This window comes from Amblyomma mixtum, chromosome 8 (genome assembly GCF_055824585.1).
Source record: "Amblyomma mixtum isolate Tamu chromosome 8, ASM5582458v1, whole genome shotgun sequence".
NCBI classification, from domain to species: domain Eukaryota; kingdom Metazoa; phylum Arthropoda; class Arachnida; order Ixodida; family Ixodidae; genus Amblyomma; species Amblyomma mixtum.
In genome coordinates this window covers 34,567,153-34,583,410 of record NC_143019.1, presented here as the reverse complement: position 1 = coordinate 34,583,410, position 16,258 = coordinate 34,567,153, and the positions used below count along the sequence as shown (strand labels likewise).

General features: G+C 46.6%; 2 protein-coding genes and 1 long non-coding RNA gene across 4 annotated transcripts in view; 2 read left to right on the top strand and 1 right to left on the bottom strand.

The window, feature by feature from the left end:
* LOC149332012 (sulfotransferase 2A1-like) overlaps positions 1 to 16,258 on the bottom strand; it is a 252,829-nt gene that overhangs the window by 135,634 nt on the left and 100,937 nt on the right. The window lies entirely within an intron of this gene.
* The window catches only part of LOC149332016 (sulfotransferase 1C2-like), a 32,779-nt gene continuing 19,612 nt past the window's right edge, over positions 3,092 to 16,258 (top strand). The window contains exons 1-2 of one of the 2 annotated variants that reach the window (XM_089556994.1): positions 3,092 to 3,227; positions 5,113 to 5,145. In XM_089556994.1, the coding sequence (XP_089413120.1) occupies positions 5,123 to 5,145 (23 nt within the window). In that variant the 5' untranslated portion in view covers positions 3,092 to 3,227; positions 5,113 to 5,122. Of the gene's footprint in view, positions 3,228 to 5,112; positions 5,146 to 5,284; positions 5,291 to 16,258 lie in introns of those variants that run through there. The other variant, XM_089556996.1, reaches the window with a different exon arrangement.
* On the top strand, positions 12,056 to 16,075 carry LOC149332018 (uncharacterized). The gene is made up of 3 exons (XR_016284866.1): positions 12,056 to 12,367; positions 13,457 to 13,622; positions 15,980 to 16,075. It is a non-coding gene; the product is annotated as an uncharacterized LOC149332018 (long non-coding RNA).

Genomic DNA, 16,258 nt, shown 5'->3' with positions numbered 1-16,258 from the left:
AACTTGTACCATCCTGCACTAAAGGCCAGATCCTCAGTTCTCTTTCAGTACCTTCACATCCCTGAAAAAAAATGCCTGTTAAAATGGCGATAGGCATTGCGGCTGTTAAAATTGCTACTTGGTTGATAAACCGAGTCAGTGGCTTTGAACAGTTGACAGTCACAGCCAGTGTTGGTCGTTGTTGTACACTGGAGTTTGGGAGATACGCACGTGTGGATTAGCTTCACAGGGATGAGAATATAGCCAGATAATATGAGGCAGAATTTAGGTACAGATAAATATACAAATCCTAAAAGATGTAACCTGAAGTTAGAGTGATGAAGAAAAAATTGCAGGCCACTCTTCAGCTACACTTTAAGGGTATGACGCGATAGCTCAACGAGCTAATAGACACCTTTAGCATATCGTGTACCGTGTTGCCGTTACCGTTACCGGAGTACCGGGAGCCCGCCCACCGGCGGTGAGCACTCGCTGATTGGTCCCGACGCTGCGGGCGCGAGCACAGCTGCCGGGTATGTGGCGCCATCTGGCGACGCCAAGGAGATTTGCGCATGCGTACTGGCTGCGCGCAAGCTCTCGGTACTCCGGTACGGGTACCGGTAACACGGTACACAGTATGCTAAAGGTGCATAATTTCTGTATGTGCCCAAAGTCCCTCTCTACTTTGAATTTATTGATCTCTGGGAGTCCTAATACCTTTCCTGGCTCAGTGGTGCAGTGGTTAAGCACTGTCCTGCAATGGCAGGGGCTCCCAGTGGTGCGCAGTGTGCGCCCCAGGTTGCTCTTCCCCAGCTACCAGTCACGTAAGCATTTTCAGTTGACGAAGTGAATTCATTTACACCGATGGCATTTTAATTTATTTGTTGCCCTGCTGAAGTTGTTCAAATGTTCCGCCGTTCCATGTGAAATGCTGCGTGCTCGACACATGGCAGTTCCTTGGCTCTTTGTTTTCTTGGTCCATGCTGCCGCGTATGTTTGCATTTGGAAGCGGATGAGTATTGATGAAGAAAACGATTTACGAAGCACATGGCGGGAGGCACGGATAAAGGTGGCTGAATATGACGATATTCAAAGTACAGCGTGACAGGCTAGCAGTAAACACGTGGGCCAAAAGGCTGCAGCGACGGACGAGTACTGCATTTGGGAATGTGCATGGAAGAGAGTGCACAGAGCGAGTCTCCTTCGGCAAGTCCGCTGTGGGGAATCCAGTTCGGTTATCTTATACTTGCGATAATTGATCCCCAGATTTCTTTTCTTTCGAGTCGTTTCGGACCCATTCTTGAGAACTTTATATCAATCTAGGCTGGGCAGATATTTACTGAATTTAATTCGCTCAAGCACGCAAATATCTAGTGGATGTTTCGGTTACTTTACAGAGCTGTATTTAGCCTGCCGTTTCCTTAAGCCCGCTTCTGTCATGAGTCTTAGCACTGTATCTCTGAAAAGAAAATTATATGAGGATCTGTGTAATCTTTCCGCAGATCCCGTTACCGGTCCCTGTGGTGTGAAGGCCCTGGCCATAATGCTAGACCCGCGTGCAAAAATCCGCAATTGCGGTGGGATCAAAGTTTTTTTCTTTAAATTACACACGCGCCCTTTAGACTTAAAGACTTATCATGAGGAGAAGGACTTTTTTCGTGTCGGGGAGAACACACATTCTTTTATTTGCCGACTATTGAGCATATTTTTTAGACTGTGGAAGGGTTATTTTTTGTTAGACGTTTTCCAACCGACACTGCAAAAAGACTGTCCAGCAGATGCTATGGAATGAGGTTTTATGTCAGTAGAAGATCTTGATGACATGCCACTAGATATGATAATGCTGCTGGCCTTCACACATTTCGCGATCTAGAATTACAGCTGGACATTCTGATAACGATGCTTGGCCTCTAAATTCATATTTTGAAAAAGCTACCAGAAATGTATTGAAGCGTTGAAGATATAGCAACCTTCAGCAGAAAGTCTTTCGAGAACGGAAGCGTTAACTAATTAACCAAATTTCAGTTTCATTTACAAAGGTTATGTAACGTGCTCTGTCCAAAGGTGTGTTTGGTACATTGATATTTCTTCGTTCCCCAATTTGGCAGCTAACGAAAAAAGCGCCGATGGCTGAGTGGTCTAAACAGTGGCCACCAATCTGATCTGTTCGCGGTGCCGCTGGTTGGAATCGTTCTCGAGGCCGTAAGTACATAGTTTTTATGCGAAGCATACTACTTTAGCTACCACTTCAGCCCTTCACCGTGGTTATGCGCCTCCAAATCACGTGATACATGACGTCACACCACGTGACATGATGACGTCACGGCAGTGGAGAAACGGGGGCCCACCTCGCGCCGTCGCTGTGGTTGTGCGCTTCCAAATCACGTGATACATGCCGTCACACCACGTGACACGATGACGTCACGACAGTGCAGAAATGGCGGCCCACCTCGCGCCGTCGCTGTGGTTGTGCGCCCCCAAATCACGTGATACATGACGTCACACCACGTGACACGATGACGTCACGACAGTGGAGAAACGGGGGCCCATCTCGCGCCGTCGCTGTGGTTGTGCGCCTCCAAATTACGCGACACGATGATGCTTCGCATTCTCCAGGCTTAACCAAGTTAAGCCTCAGCCATTTTTTTTTCTGCTTTCTCGGAGTCTGTTCACCTACCGACGACCACTGCTGGTTTTTCGTCCACATACGCGTTCTAACTATCTGATTAAAAAATCCACTTAGATCGCATGGGCCCACCTCTCGCAAACACTGCGGCCCAAATGTAATGTTTCTGGAACAACGTCAGTGACAGAGTTCTATATTTCTTTTAAGGGAACGAAAGCACCTATCAACATGTCTCTTGAACCGCCATTTCGGCTGGCCGCTATGCCGAGAGACAAACTAGAACCACGACTGCCGTTATCACCGGAACTTCGATACATACTCGCACATTGTGTGGACTCCCTTTTTGCTTTGTGTTCACAGCACACTCAAGACAGGTGGCGATGCGCCATCATCCTCTCAAGAGATAAGGAGTGCTTATCCATATCTTCACCGAACACGCCCACGCCCTTTGACGTCGCGAAACCGCAATTCTCTGGAACCGCCATGGGAAACACCTAATCAAGTTTTGATCATGTGAGCGCGCAAAGCCTGTGCAATCGCAGAGATTTTACTTTGTCGTTTGGGCATTCATAGCAGCTTGGAGTCGTCGCCTATTGTTCTTCAAAAATTCAACCGGCTGGACGTAAGTAATCCATGACCTGTTACTACGCACATTCAGAAACACATAGTCATATTGCTTATTTCATTTATTAGACAGAAATACAAATAGAATTAGACAAAAAAATTTTCTTTACTGTACTAACACAGCCTGCTATTATGCCTTCCCTCTTGGCATGAATGTTTGATGGTTATGTGCTTATTGATGCCCTGAACATGTTTATTTTCGGTGCAATCTGCTCTTCATTTAAATGTGTTACAGGCATAACATGTACTGTAGCGTTGTGTGATTGCGGGTTTTTGTGCACAATGTAGCTGCTGAAGGGGGCGGGGACCTCCGTCAAGCCTCTATAGGCTTTTTGACCCCGCTCCTCACATCCTTGATGTGAAAATAAGCCTGATTGGAAAATAAAACTCTAAGTCTATATATAAATTTATGCTCCACATCTCATCCGACGTCGAAACTACCCTTGATTCGGACTTGGCAGCATTACGACCTTTTATTCTAAGTTTCATTCTGAAATACGTCAGATGTGCACAGTAATCTCGGAAGCAAACGGAATTTACTGCATAAGCGGACGCTAGTTCTTGAAAGACTCAATATGTCGACTTGGCTGAAGTCAAGAATTTGCCGATTTGGCGCTAACGTTCCTAGCTAATCGGAAAACCGCAGCACAGACAACAGAGCTTACCGGGCGATTCTCCTTGATATGTACAGCTTTTTATCTTAAAAAGTCTGCCTGATATGCCAATGCGGTCTCTCCATGAATTACTGGGCCAATGCCTGTTTTATTCACTACTAAGTGTGAATAAAACGTGAAATCTAGGGAACGAAATTTTTTTGGATGATTTCCTTAAATTTTTGTTGATAGCTAAAGCAGGAAAGCCGTGCAACACGCAGTTTGCGACAGTTTGGTGTGGGGTGTATTGGATCATGTCCGCTAGTGCGTAGGCTTTGTACGTATCTATACAGAATGAGAAATTCGTCCCCTTGGCTGAGCTGGCACCGTGGGCCTAGGCCGGGCTGGACTCGGGTGTTATGCAGAGATTTACAAGCTGAGACTGGCCGGGAACAAAGAAAACTCGCCGGGCCTGGGCCGGGCCCGGGATCAAAGCAGCGGACTCGGACCTAAGTTCTCTAGCTTGGACTAGGCGTGGACCTCTGAATCAGACACGCTCAGCGCTCTAATCGGAAGCTAATCCATGAGCAGCTAAGCGTTTTGTTAGTAGTCTTATTGTTGAAATAATAAAAAGCTACCCATTTAAGGAATGAAAGCCTCCTTATGTGGACATTACCCCAATGCACTTGGCAATCAAAGTGGCGATGCTGTCTTGAATGTATTTGTTCCCAAGCGAGAGTTGACTGAAACATTTTCCTGCTGATATCTATAGAATGGATTTGAAAACTCTTTTTTTTCTCTAGTAGATTTTTAGTAGCTCTTGGGGACTCCAGGTATCGAAAGAAAAGAGATTCCTGCCTTTGTCTACTATCCACCCTCAATGCGTTAAAGAAATCGAGTAGTGGCGAGTCGTTAAAATTTAGTCGATAATGCCGCGAGGTAATAATTCAACGGTTAGATGTTTAGAAATGTCTATAAAATGGAGTACACCAAAAAGATATTAACCTATCTTGCATTTGAAAACTAGTGACAGATGAGAAAAGAAAGTAGCGTGTTCGAAGTCGCCGTACGAAAGAACCTTTTTTATGGTGGGGAGCGCGATAAGTTAAGGAGTAAGCCTGTTCTTAGCGCGTCAATGAGGCAGTAATGGAGCACTTGCCGGCGGGGCAACAGGCCATGTAAAGTGGACAAATATGTGTTTCAAAACTTCACGTAGTTCAGCTGAAAGAACACAAGGTGCAGCTCATGTTAGTTCTGCACTCAAAAGACGTGTCTCCGTCTTTCACGCAGGTGGACCCTCATGGCCGCATCCTCTCCTCGTGGGTGAGTGATGCCTCGGCACCGGTCTTCGAGAAACGCCTGCGCGGCTGCCTTGACGACGAAAGCGTCTTCCCTAGGTGCCGGCACTCGAAGTGTCTACGCGGCCTTCCGCCAAGACGTCAACCGCGCGCAAGACCCCCTCTCGCCGGTTCGTACCGGCACAAAGAGCGCGGACACTGCTGGCCATTTTACGCCGTATGCAAACGACGATGGGCGATTTGTTTCCAAACTTGCCCAGAACGCTGTTGAACACCGTGCTGTCGAAGAGCCGCTCACTGACACTCTCCTTCATGCGCTTCGCACCATGGGAGTCTTTTCCTCTCCGTCAACCAGCTTTGGATGCTATGTACCGTAGTTGGCCAGTGGTTATGGCACTCGGCTGCTGACCCGAAAGACGCGGGCTCGATCCCGGCCGCGGCGGCTTAATTTAGATGGAGGCGGAATTATAAAGGACCGTGCAATGTATGATGTCAGTGCACGTTAAAGAACCCCAGGTGGTCGAAATTTCCAGAGCCCTTCACTACGGTGACCCTCATAGCCTGAGTCACTTTGGGCGGAGAACTCCGTAAACCAAACCAAACCACGCCAACCCAAACCAAACCAAACAAAAAGAACCGAGCGGCCACGACGGCGGCCGAAGAGGGTTTGCAGCCGAGCGGTGGCGCAGTGGTCCCCGGCGCTGGCCGTTGCTCCCCAGCATGCTCCCTGGCTGCGAGAGTAAACTGCCTGACGTAAGGCTTCGGCCCCGCTCTCCATCCATGGATGGATAATAAGCGAGCGGGTAGCAATTGCGAGTAGCTATTTCGCGCCCTCTTGAGGGAGATTGGTAAATTGCCATTCATGATCTGAGAGAGCCTGCCATATGCTCTCGACCGCATTCTTGTTTTTCTAGTTATTTCCCTCTCATGATCCGGATCAGCGGTAAATAAATTGGTAAATTGGCTTTTGAGGAAAGGAAATGGCGCAGTATCTGTCTTACATATCTCGGCGGACACCTGAACAGCGGTCCCTACCTGTCCTAAGTAGAAGTATTCTCTTACAACTTCTAGCAGCTCGCTACGAATTGTGGACTGCTCTTTGCTTGCTAGACTGTTCAACATTACTTACAACGCTACATTACAAAATTATATTACAGCATACATTACAACATTACAACACACATTGCAAGTATACAACACTTTTATCTTACTCGTACTCACCTATGGGGCAGAAATGTGGAGGCTAAAGAAAAGGGTTCAGCTTGAGAAAAGACAACGCAGCAAGCTATGTAAAGAAAAATGATAGGTGTAACGTTGAGACCCCAAGCAAGCAGAGGGTGAGGAACAAACGTGGTTTAACGACACCCTAGTGGCACTGAAGAGGAAGAAATGGGCTTGGGCAGGGCATGTAATGCGAAGGCAAGATATCCGCTGGTCCTTAAAGGTGCACTGAAGAGGAATCTAAACTCGTCTTTTTGCCGCGGGAACTCGATCAACAAGTTCATAGTATTCTTAAAAACTGCGACCTATTGCCCTGTGTGGTCGATTTCCCTAATTAAATCGAATTAACGCCCGGCTCCCGCCTTTTTTTTTAATTCTCCCTCGTACGGTGGGCGGAGTCGACCACCGCGGGGAGTGCCTTTCAGCTAGCTCTGTGGAGGCTTTGCTTTTGCTTCATTTTGTTTTTACATTTCCGCGAATAAATAGTTTCATTTGCCGATAATATAACCGCAAAATAAGCTCGCAGAAATAAAAATACGCGCGGTCTATTTGCTTCTAGGGACTACTACGTATTACTCCGCCGATGGCAGAGCGGCAAGCCGCCACGGGACTGGGTGAAAGGCACTCCCCGCGTTGGTCGACTCCGCCCACCGTACGAGGGAGAATTAAAAGAAAAAGGCGGGAGCCGGGCGTTAATTCGATTTAATTAGGGAAATCGGCCACACAGGGCAATAAATCGCAGTTTCTAAGAATGCTCGGAACGTGTACATTGAGTTCCAGCGGCAAAAAGACGAGTTCAGATTCCTCTTCAGTGAACCTTTAAGTGGTAACGGAGTTGATTCCAAGAAAAGGGAAGCTAAGATAGGTGTAACGTTAAGAGACGGAAGTGGACAGAGTGGGCGAGGAACAAACATGGTATAATGACATACTAGTGGCAGTGAAGAGGAAGGTGTGGGCTTGGGCAGGGCATGTAATGCGAAGACAAGATAACCGCTGGTCCTTGAGGGTAACGGACTGGAATCCAAGAGTAGGCAAGCGTAGCAGGAGGCGGCAGAAAGTTAGGCACGCGAATTAGATAAAGAAGAATGCGGAGAGACGGCGGGCGCAGCGGGCAAAGGACAGGTATAATTCGAGCCATATCGCAGAGGCATTTGCCCTGCAGTGGGTGTAGTCAGAGTGATGATGATAATGATTTCGCTCCTTCGGAGTGCTGTCATACGAGCGAGGCACGCGGTGCTGGAGAGAGAGGGTGCCAGCTTACGTCAGTTTACATTCGCAGCCGAGGCGCAGTGGTCAACGCCGGAGACCGCAGCGGGGCCGCTCGGTTACTTATGGCAAAGACGTTGCGTCAAACGGCTGCCTAAAGCAACGGGATTGTTAGCGAAACTGCAGCGCTGCAACGCAGTTGCAAGCAGCGCACATCTCTCTGTCACTACCGCCTCGTAGCTGAGAGCGCGATTGAGGTGTCCACTTAACTGGGAAGCCAGTTAGGCGCGTTTTCTTTCCTTTCGTGACTTCTGCGCACAGATGGAAGTTGATTATGACGACGACGTGCAATGCACTGCGCGAGAGTTTGTTGCAGTTTAACACGAGGCCTGTTCGGCAGCAGCGGAAACGTAGAGTTCTTGCGCCGTGGCCTGCGAAGCTGATCTGTTCGCCGCGCCACAGGTTCGAAATCCAGTCACGGCAATATTTATTTGATTTCTGCAGGTATCTGAGATCCTTCAGAAGAATATCAGGTTTTACAGGATTGCCAGTGAAGTAGGACTTTCGCACTAAAATAATGCAACTGAAAATACAAAAAGTACACAGTTAAGGATCGATGCCTGTTCTATGCGAAATAGCCAGACGTCATGTCCAATATTATAAACGTAGATAAAAATTCCAGTATAAGTAACCTGATATAGAAAAAGCTCGTACTGGAAGCAAATATTTGGCTGGCGATGCAGAAAATTACCTTTATTTACGGCATTGCACTGCAGTTAAGAGTTGTGATATTCGCTTGCGATATCTAGTGAAAGACACCTATACTAATAACTACTCCCAACCCCTGCATCTTGCAGGAGCTGAGTGAGGAGCAGGTCTTTTTTATCGCCGCGTGCAGCCCCTGGTGCAGCAAATCGGCGGCCGGAAATGCGCTCTCGGGCGGATGTGACAAGGCGGTGATGAATTTCGCTCCGTTCGCCCAAGCTTTTGGTTGCTCCCCAGGCTCAAGAATGAATCCGGAGAAAAAGTTTCATCTCTTCGACTGACGCCCTGCAGCCTATTCTTTACTGAGACTATTTTGCATTTTTCGTGGTGAAGTTATCTCTGCTGTACTGTGGGACGTTTTAGGGACACTTCGGCATTCATCTATTTGTTGTTTATTTCCTGCCTTGCTATTACCTATATGCACGTTACAAATTAGTCTCAATATTCCTCAATGACATTCTCTTAGTTCCTCCTCAATGCCTCTGACAATATCTGTCTTTTTCGGAGAAGTTTATTTCTGCAGCTTCAGAATATCGCATTCCATGCGACAGCAAATTACTATTTGCGAGCGAACATTACTGGTTTGTATTAGTCGCAATGTTTAGTCGTAATACTGTTTACCTACCTCTAGCTAGGCAACTCCTAGATCGGTAGAGTGTCCGGGAAGATGAAGTTGAAGCTCGGTATGGTGCGAAAAAAAGTGGGGGATTTGAGGAACGTAAAGCAAGAAGATACCCCAAAAGTGAAGTACTGTACTGGTACCTTTTAAATTAGAATAGGACTAACTAGTAACCACAAGCATTCACAAAAGTAAATTTCATGTGAATTCCAAACGAGAAATAAAAAAAAACGTCATGTACAATTCATTATGCTTCGACTAGCATTATAGTGTTACTTTTCCTTCCCTCAACTCCGAAATTTCATTTCGTTGGTTGGTTGGTTTATGGGGTTTAACGTCCCAAAGCGACTAAGGCTATGAGAGACGCCGTAGTGGAGGGCTCCGGAAATTTCGACCACCTGGGGTTCTTTAACGTGCACTGACATCGCACAGTACACGGGCCTCGAATTTCTCCTCCAAAGAAATTCAGCCGCCGCGGCCGGGATCGAACCCGCGTCTTTCGGGCCATCAGCCGAGCACCATAGCCACTGAGCCACCGCGGCGGCTTTGTGTTGTATTCCTGAAATAGCATTACGTTAACATGCTTACAGGAAGAGATAATATTTCGTGCCCTAAAAGGTCATACTGCTTTCTTTTTTTTCACCGCAATGGAAATCTACAGTTTCGATTTAATGGTCACAGCCGGATATAGCTAGCTGGTGCGCGAATAAAAGCGAATTAACCGAAGCTTCTAAAGCACTCAGTAGCGATCAAGTGATATGGCTACGCAGTGTGCGCACTACTCCCTCAGTGTCCTTCATTTTGTCACTCATGGAACACAACGAAATGCCCTCCACGTGTCCACTTGGCGTACGGTCACCTGACCCGGCATGTAATGCAGAAGCTGAGTGCTGTACACCAAAGTGGCGCCCGTTACGTTACGAGAATACCGCCTTTACGGCATGCACTAATACGAACCTGAATAACACCTCTTCCACATAATAAAAATGCCTGCCCATGCTTAGAAGTTATTGGAGCAAGATGCTCTTTGAGTAATCCTAAACAGCCGAACGCAGCCCATTTTAGGATTCTAGCGGCTGCCTGGACGATACTTTACGATCTTAACTCGCGAAACAAAATTCTGAAGCTTGACCGCATTGTTTAGTGGAGCATTGATTCTTTGTTGAGCATTAATGAATTTGGACGACAGCGAGAGTCGATAAGCTCCGGCAATTCCGGTTTCAAGTGAGAACTATACTTTCTTTGCTTTTTGTCAATCTTCCTTTCTTTCACTGAACTTAAAACAGAACTAAATAAAGATAAAGATTCCTCTGAAATTTTTCCGGGAACAGAAATTTAGTTACAATTATAACAAAGTTCTAACGAGAGGTCAGCGCTAGCTGCGTCAAGACGTTAACGCAATGGACGCCACAGGTAACGGTAGTCGACTGTGCTTATTTATGTTACAGGTTGGCTTAATCACTGGTGTTTTCTCTCCAAAAATTGTGGTCAAAGCGTAGCGGATGTCACCGAGCACCGCGTTATTAGGCGGCATCTCAAGAGCCTGCTCAGTCTGAAGTCCTCTAACGCAACATCGAATCTGAATTGGAAGTGCTTTATGACGTTGACGCTTAAGTGCCCATGAAGGACGATTCGCGTGATACGATTCAAACCGAAGATGATGTACTTTACGAATATCTGCACGCACTACCATGAGCAACGATCTAAAAACGTTGACCATGAGCGGGGTTTTTATGCGTGTCTAAACGAGGCGGCCGCAGGTCTATGCTCTGTGGTCTATCTTGCTTTGTTCTCGTTTTTCTGCGCAATTTTTTCAGTATGCATATCAACCATTTAGCCCAACTTTCTACTCTCCTAACTGTGGTCTATGGTTGGCGAGTGATCGCTCACCCGGTCCGATGAAAACGCGTTCAATGCTATTGAGAACAGTGAGAGTTAACGCCACAGGAGACAGGACGCCGCATATATATGTGGGGAAATTCGCAATACAAACATTTCTTCAAAAATATTTCTGCCGATCAACATCTGCGGCGCTGAGACAGCTGATACGCACAGCAAGCTAGCAGTTGCCTTCCTTTCTACAAATTCACCCTTACGATTAGCATCTACTCGAATAACAATAATAAACTGAACACAACGTGTCAGCCGAGTACTATTTTTATAAAATAAATTCTTTAATTATTTTATGCTCTGAATAAAATGCCTAAATCGTGGAATTCTAGTGTCACTCCAGAGGTTCATAACGTCGGACCCCCCGGTCTTGCGTCCAATCCATTCTTTAGCTTTTGTGATGATCTTCAAAGTAAAGTGAGCCTTCCAGTCACCGACGACACCCTCGCGAACAAAGCGTTCACAATCGAGCATTTCTTCCATTTTCTCCAGATTTTGGGGCTGCTGTTGCACATAGAATGACGGCCGCGTTGCCGCAGGTTGCTTCTCAAATTTCTGAGTTGCATGACTCGTTTTGTGCATCTCCAAATCTAGAGGAGGACGTCAGAGCTGTCCTAAATTCTATGAAATTAGGATCGGGTATTAGAGGTATCAGTATCAGTTCTGCGACATCTTCCGTCCTTCTATGACCTCAGTTCTATGCCGGTGATTCCACAGTTAGGACCTTCCTGATTATTCTCGGGCTGGATGAATTAACCTGGTTCCCAATGGTGATCCAGGGTCCCCTCGGAGGGCTGCAGACTAAGCGCACTTCCTAGCATCGGTTACAAGGTTTTCGAGCCATTGTGGTTCAGCGCCTAATGATTGTGATGGCTACCCTCGCCGATAACCATCAGGCGATCTGCGTCCCTGGTATCGAAATTCAGAACCTGTCAAGTGCAACTCGCAACTGTTTCGACTGCACCCCGGGCTGTTTGGAAAGTGTTCTCCTGGTTTCCTCGAACTAAGAAAAGGCATTTGATAGCTTGCAACATGCCTACATCTTCAGCGTGTTTGAAGCTTTCGGGTTTCCGCCTGAATTTAATGTATACGACGGTATTTGCTGCATTCAGGTTATTGACGCCTGCACTGTAAAAACTAGCCGTCACTTTGACGGTAATCGTTTTGTTTTTGACGGGTCCTCGGCGTCATTCGGAAAAGACGGTGTCTTCGCCGTGAATCAGGGGGAGAGGGCAGCGCAACGAGGAGCGCAAAAAAATAAACAAAATTCTCGGCCTTCTGATTAGCTCTTCTTTGCATACGTCACACGACCGATGACCTATCGCGATGCGGTCGGGTTTGGCGCGGCGCGGACTCTGCTACGTGCGAAGCTTTTTTGGCCTCCTCCTCGTGCGATCTTGGCGTGGTCGGTGTTTGCGGGCCATGTTGCGGGCCTTGTTTTTTTTCGTGTCCTCGCGCCATTTTGTTTTTCCGCGTTGGTGAGATGACGGCGAGGCTTGGATTCATGGAAGCGGCTGCTGTCTCAAGCCAAGTGCGCCTGATTACGGTAGGTGTACTGCATGTTTACTATATTTGCTTACATTTTCCTTTCGGTACGTGTATGACACAAGCTCGGAGAGTCTCGTTCGAGCCGTCGTGGCGTGCACACCGCTGTGGCCGTCGTGCGTGAGCCCGTCGTGGATACGTCTCGCGCTGTGCTCGCCCGCTTTCCTACACAAGCGTTACCATCTCTGCAAACTTTCTTCTGTGCGTTCGTTGTGAGCCCGCTCCTTCCTAACGCGAAAGGTGGCCTTGTATGTTTCTACACACAGGTGGAGGGAACACGCGAGCCCGTTGCGATGCGAGCCGATCACGCGCTTGTGGCTGTTGTAAACAACGCTGTCGCGCGGCTGGCAAGATGTGGCGTGACAGCTATCACCCCATAGTGCTCCTTCGGTGCGTATTCGGCTTTCGAATTAAATCGGCCTCACTGTTTGTAAAACTCTTACTGTTCCAAAAGTATAGCACGCACTCATCATCTTGCTCAAGACGTGGCCTGCATCCAGTTTTTAGAACAGCCGCAGGGGCTCGATTGACCCGCATCGCGATGATCCCGCGTGTTCGCTGCCGTATTGGTTCTACCTGTAGTAAGTGCGTCCGCCTTTCCCTTCGTTTTTTGCCGGGACATCTCGAGCACGCCTGTATCGTTTACGTGCGCGCTCTGCCGCGCCTATTTCATCTGTCCGGAACTGTTCTGCAGCTCTTCGGTCGGCTGTACTCGCCCCGGCTCCTAACGCTGCAGCCATTGCGAGGCGGCGGCGGGCGGCCCGCTGGTTGTTGTATGTTCCTGCTGCACTGGCCGTAGTTTGGCATGATAACTCCGAAGTCCGGTGCACCTGCAGCAAGCTGTGATAGCTTCGTGCAAGCGGACCCCGATTTTCTAGAACGAGCACCTTGTTAGGAATAAATATTCGAAAACAAAAGATCAGGCCAGACCAAGAGCCTTCGCTGTCCTATAACCTTAAGGGTGAACCGAGTATAATTTCTGTCTTTCCTATGGCACAAAGCTTGCCGTATGCGTTGTTTGTGTTAGTCTTGAAATTACACAACAAAACTTTTAATAGTATTACGTGCTAGTAATTTTGTTCCCATGCAGGCTCAGGTGTGGGCGACATCCACCTACTTGCCCTTGCAGTCGACAGGGAGGAGTGCATTTCCAAAACCAGTCTGGACAAGGCAGTGGGACTCCTTCTTGGAGCCTTTCTTGGTTTCAACATCTGGTATCCACCCGGCAGCCCTCTCACTATGGAACGTTTGCAGAGGTAAATGAGTGTGAAATAATTAGAAAGACCCTTTCTATAAAGGTTGGTTGGAATTTCAGGACCAGTAAAAAATTTATTCAAATAATATGCATGACTTAAAATCGAGTACTTCTTCTTCGAACGAAGAAGCTTAGCTGACCTCTGGTCAGCTTCCTTGGCTTTGTGGTCTCATATAGGGTGCTGCAATACAAGGTGCGGGACTGATATCTTTTCTTTCAGGGATTTCTGGTTTATGCACTTGTGAGTAATCTTATAACTTGGCAGCCCTTAGCACAGCAAGCTGGCACTATTCATATCGTGCATCATCGCTTACAATGTTTATCAAATTTGTTACATGTTATTTCGTGTTCTAACAAAGAAAAAAACAGCGAAAACTGAGACACAGGCCGATGAGAAGGTACACACACTACCGCCGAACTTACAGCTGATTTATTTTTGCAAGCCCATATGCAAATGAAACACTCAAGCCCAGTTGTCATTCCATTCCCGATAAAAAGCCCCACTCTTTTTCTGTGATAAGGACAGAGAACCACTTATTCTTTTTTATAATTTGTTAGAAGTGTTTCAAGCAGTTCTTGCTAATGCCTGGACTTACCCCTGCTAATAATGTTCGTGCGGTGAAACAGGCGAGCATTTGCTACAGTCCTTCACATGCAAAGCAAGGTTGCTGCCGGTGCCTGCTTGCAACTTCTTGCCGTGTTCTCTGCGACGTTCATTCGGGCATTGCCGAGTCTGCCTGATGTATACTTTCCCACTGGACATATGGATTTAATACACAACCCTCATTACACACATTGTGAACTCCAATTGGTGGTTGGTCTTGCAGGCTGAAAACACAAACTTGATACCAAAATTTTCGGACACTCTTTCAACCCATGGGAAATTTTATGGAAGCATGGGACAAGAAATACTCAGGTGATCCTGTTCTTCGATAAAATTTCCCATGGGCTGAAGAGAGCAACCGAAAAATTTGGTGTCAACATGGTGTTTTCAGCCCCTCATGAGCTATCTGGTCTTTTCACCCGCATCTCTGGCTGTGCAGAGAACGAGCATGCAAGACCAACCACCAAACAAGGTTCACAAAGTGTGCGGTGGTAGTTGTGTATTCAACCCCATGTGCTGTGGGAAAGTATACATCGAGCAGGCTGAGCAATGCCTGAATGAATGCCTCAGGAAACACATTACATGTGAGCACATTGAGCAACCTGGCATTGCATGTGAGGGACTGTAGCAAATGTTTGCCTCTGTTTCACCGCATGAACATTACTAGCAGGTGGAAGTCCTTCCACGAGCGAGGACTGGTTGAAGCATTTTTAATCAAAAAGAATGAGCGGTCCTGCATAAGCGAGCCATCTATCCTTAGCATAGAGAAAGAGTGCCGCTTTTTGCTGGGGATGGAAAGATGATCGAACTTGATTTTTTTCATTTGCATGGGCGCTTGAGCGAGAAAAAAATGGCTTCAAGTACGTGGATGAGCCCAAAATGAACCATTTGTAAGTCTGTCAAAAGTGTGCGACTTCTTCTGGTCCTATGCCACGGTTTTCAGGACATTGCAGAAAACACCTGGTATAATTGTTTATGTAATTCAAAATATCTTGGGTCATCTATGATGCTCACTCAGACTTGAAGCAAGTAATGCGTAACTCTATCAGTACATTTGTTGTACACCTTGTGATGGTCACAAGTGCTTTCCTCCAGAATGATGCATTGATCCGCAAAAGTTGTCCAGTTGAAAGGAATGCTTCTGATACCTTCCACTTCCAGACCTGCCCTCCTAAGACTGCCTAGATTGGTTTATGTGCTGTTGCCTGCTGATCAAAGCTTTGCCTTGAGGAAATGTGATGTGTACCTCTCTTCAACAAATTAAAGTGCAGTGACTATGTTGCTTTCATGTGGTAAATGTAAAGGTAACGTCGTGTATATAGCCTGAATGGTTACATTTACAAAAGGGTGATGCAATAAGGGAACAAGACAGTGCACCTTTCGAACTACAGTAAAAATTTTCCACAAGGTGCGATATATTACAGTGGTGGGCTGTCGTCGCAACTTGACAAAGCCCATGCCTTGCACGCCAGGTTAAAGAGTCAGGTTAAAATTCATTGTTGTGCATGACAGCTGAAACACAACACAGTTCATAAATGGAAGTTGGACAGATGTGTTATCTCCCTTTTATAGAAAAGAGAATTATGTTTTGATTTCATTTACAAGTATTTAATGATGGCAACAAATTTGTTCCTTGTCATTTTTTGTCTTGGTGTGGCCCTTTTCTCATTGCTTCATATTGTACAATTTTGTACATATTCTTTGTGTATCATCATTGTATCTAACCTGGATATATGTTATTTTCTGTTTTTCAGATGCCATGGTTCATGGATGTTATTGGGGGAAGCACCTAAGGCGATACAGGAGCTGCAAGTTTTGACGCCTATTTTTGTATTTCGGCAAGTAACAAACCACTTATGAGCAATAAATACCTTCAAAGGATATCAATTTTTGCAGCATCTTTCATAAGATATTGCATAATTCAAGCAACTTTAGCTTCAGAAACTAACAAAAGATACAAGCGATCTTGTAGACTTCCAGTATTCTGGGTACCCTTGATCAAGGAAGGAGCAAGAGAAAGTTCAAACAACGGA